Source organism: Olea europaea, unplaced genomic scaffold (assembly GCF_002742605.1).
Source record: "Olea europaea var. sylvestris unplaced genomic scaffold, O_europaea_v1 scaffold30755, whole genome shotgun sequence".
NCBI lineage: Eukaryota > Viridiplantae > Streptophyta > Magnoliopsida > Lamiales > Oleaceae > Olea > Olea europaea.
Genome location: NW_019249477.1, coordinates 1 through 1,339, shown reverse-complemented (window position 1 = coordinate 1,339; position 1,339 = coordinate 1). Strand labels below are relative to the sequence as shown.

Genomic DNA, 1,339 nt, shown 5'->3' with positions numbered 1-1,339 from the left:
TTTTTTTTTTCTTGAGTTGTTTTGTCAATTTCATTAGAATATTCTGACCATATGGATGAGTATTTTTTGTACGAATAATTTTCATGACTTTGAAAACTGATTGTAGGCTTACATATGTCTGCTTAAAATTATAGGTTCTCAACTGGTTTTGGAGTTACCGGTGGTAGTGCTTTGATACATGAATTTTATGCTAGAGAAGTTTCAAATCCGGTTCATTTGATTGTTGATACTGGATTCAAAAATGGCGAGGCTGCAATTAAGGGATTTGTCTCTATTAATTTATCTCTTGGAGATCAGCAACTTGCTGCACAATTTCAAGAAATTCCTTTGGACCTACGCATGGTTGAGGCTGAACAAATTGGTTGTATGTATCTGACCTGAATTTTATTGAGATTTTGATATTTCATGTGAAGAATAAGATGCTTTTATGTGTGATTTATGTATGTATGGATGTCTGTGCAAGCATTTATATGACAGGACAACCCATATGCATGGTGTTTTAAAAGTGTTAACCCTCTCTATGCCCTGAAAAATGCAGCAAATGAGATGAAGCTGGCAGTTTAGCTGTATTATTTTGTTAACATGGGTTTGTTGTACAATATGTAGAGATAAGGTTTTAAGTCTGTGGATGGCTTTATTACTGCTTAGGAAATATGTTTTGTAGCATAAGAGAATTAAATTTGTCCCTACTTTTGTTTTGCTGCACCTTAATTTAATGACCATGATTTCTCCATTTGGCAAGTTTCTCTCGACCAAATTTAATTGTTTTTTTTTAAGAAATGGGTTTCCATGCATATTGCTTTGGGTGATTCTTACGAGTACTGACTCACTCAAAAATATGTTATGATTGAAGTGTCCTTTAGCATGTACACTTGGAAAATATTTATTCGAAATGAAAAAATGCTTTCCTTAGTACAGTTTATGAGTTTCTTATTATAAAGAATGTGTGGGAAAATTGCTTCATACATTTATCCAGAGCTCATTTCTGCCTGATCATTTGTTCCTTTCCTCCTTATTGGTTATATATTTATGCACTGATTCTATTGTATAAAATAGTTGTTTTTCTTACTTAACACCTCATTTTTGTTAGTTGAGTAAAAAGTCTCTTTCAGAATTTTATCCATCAGGTACATCATTTATGTTTGGATTACTATGTTGATTAAAATCTTCATAGGAGTGTTTAAAACTTTGTAGTTGATGTTCTTAAGCCAACAACAGTGGACAAGATTCCCAATGATCTGGAAGGAATGGAAGCTTCAATGGAACGGTTGCTTGCTCTATTAGATGAGGTTTACAAATATGTTGATGATGTTGTGGTGAGATAACTGATTATTTTGTG

General features: G+C 32.9%; 1 protein-coding gene across 1 annotated transcript; it reads left to right on the top strand.

The window, feature by feature from the left end:
• Positions 1–134: 134 nt before the first annotated feature.
• On the top strand, positions 135–1,316 carry LOC111385049 (eukaryotic translation initiation factor 3 subunit F-like; the record flags this gene model as incomplete). Its single annotated transcript, XM_023009410.1, has 2 exons — positions 135–364; positions 1,195–1,316. Coding segments are annotated over 2 exons (352 nt in total), but the record flags the coding sequence as incomplete, so codon positions are not given.
• Positions 1,317–1,339: the final 23 nt, after the last annotated feature.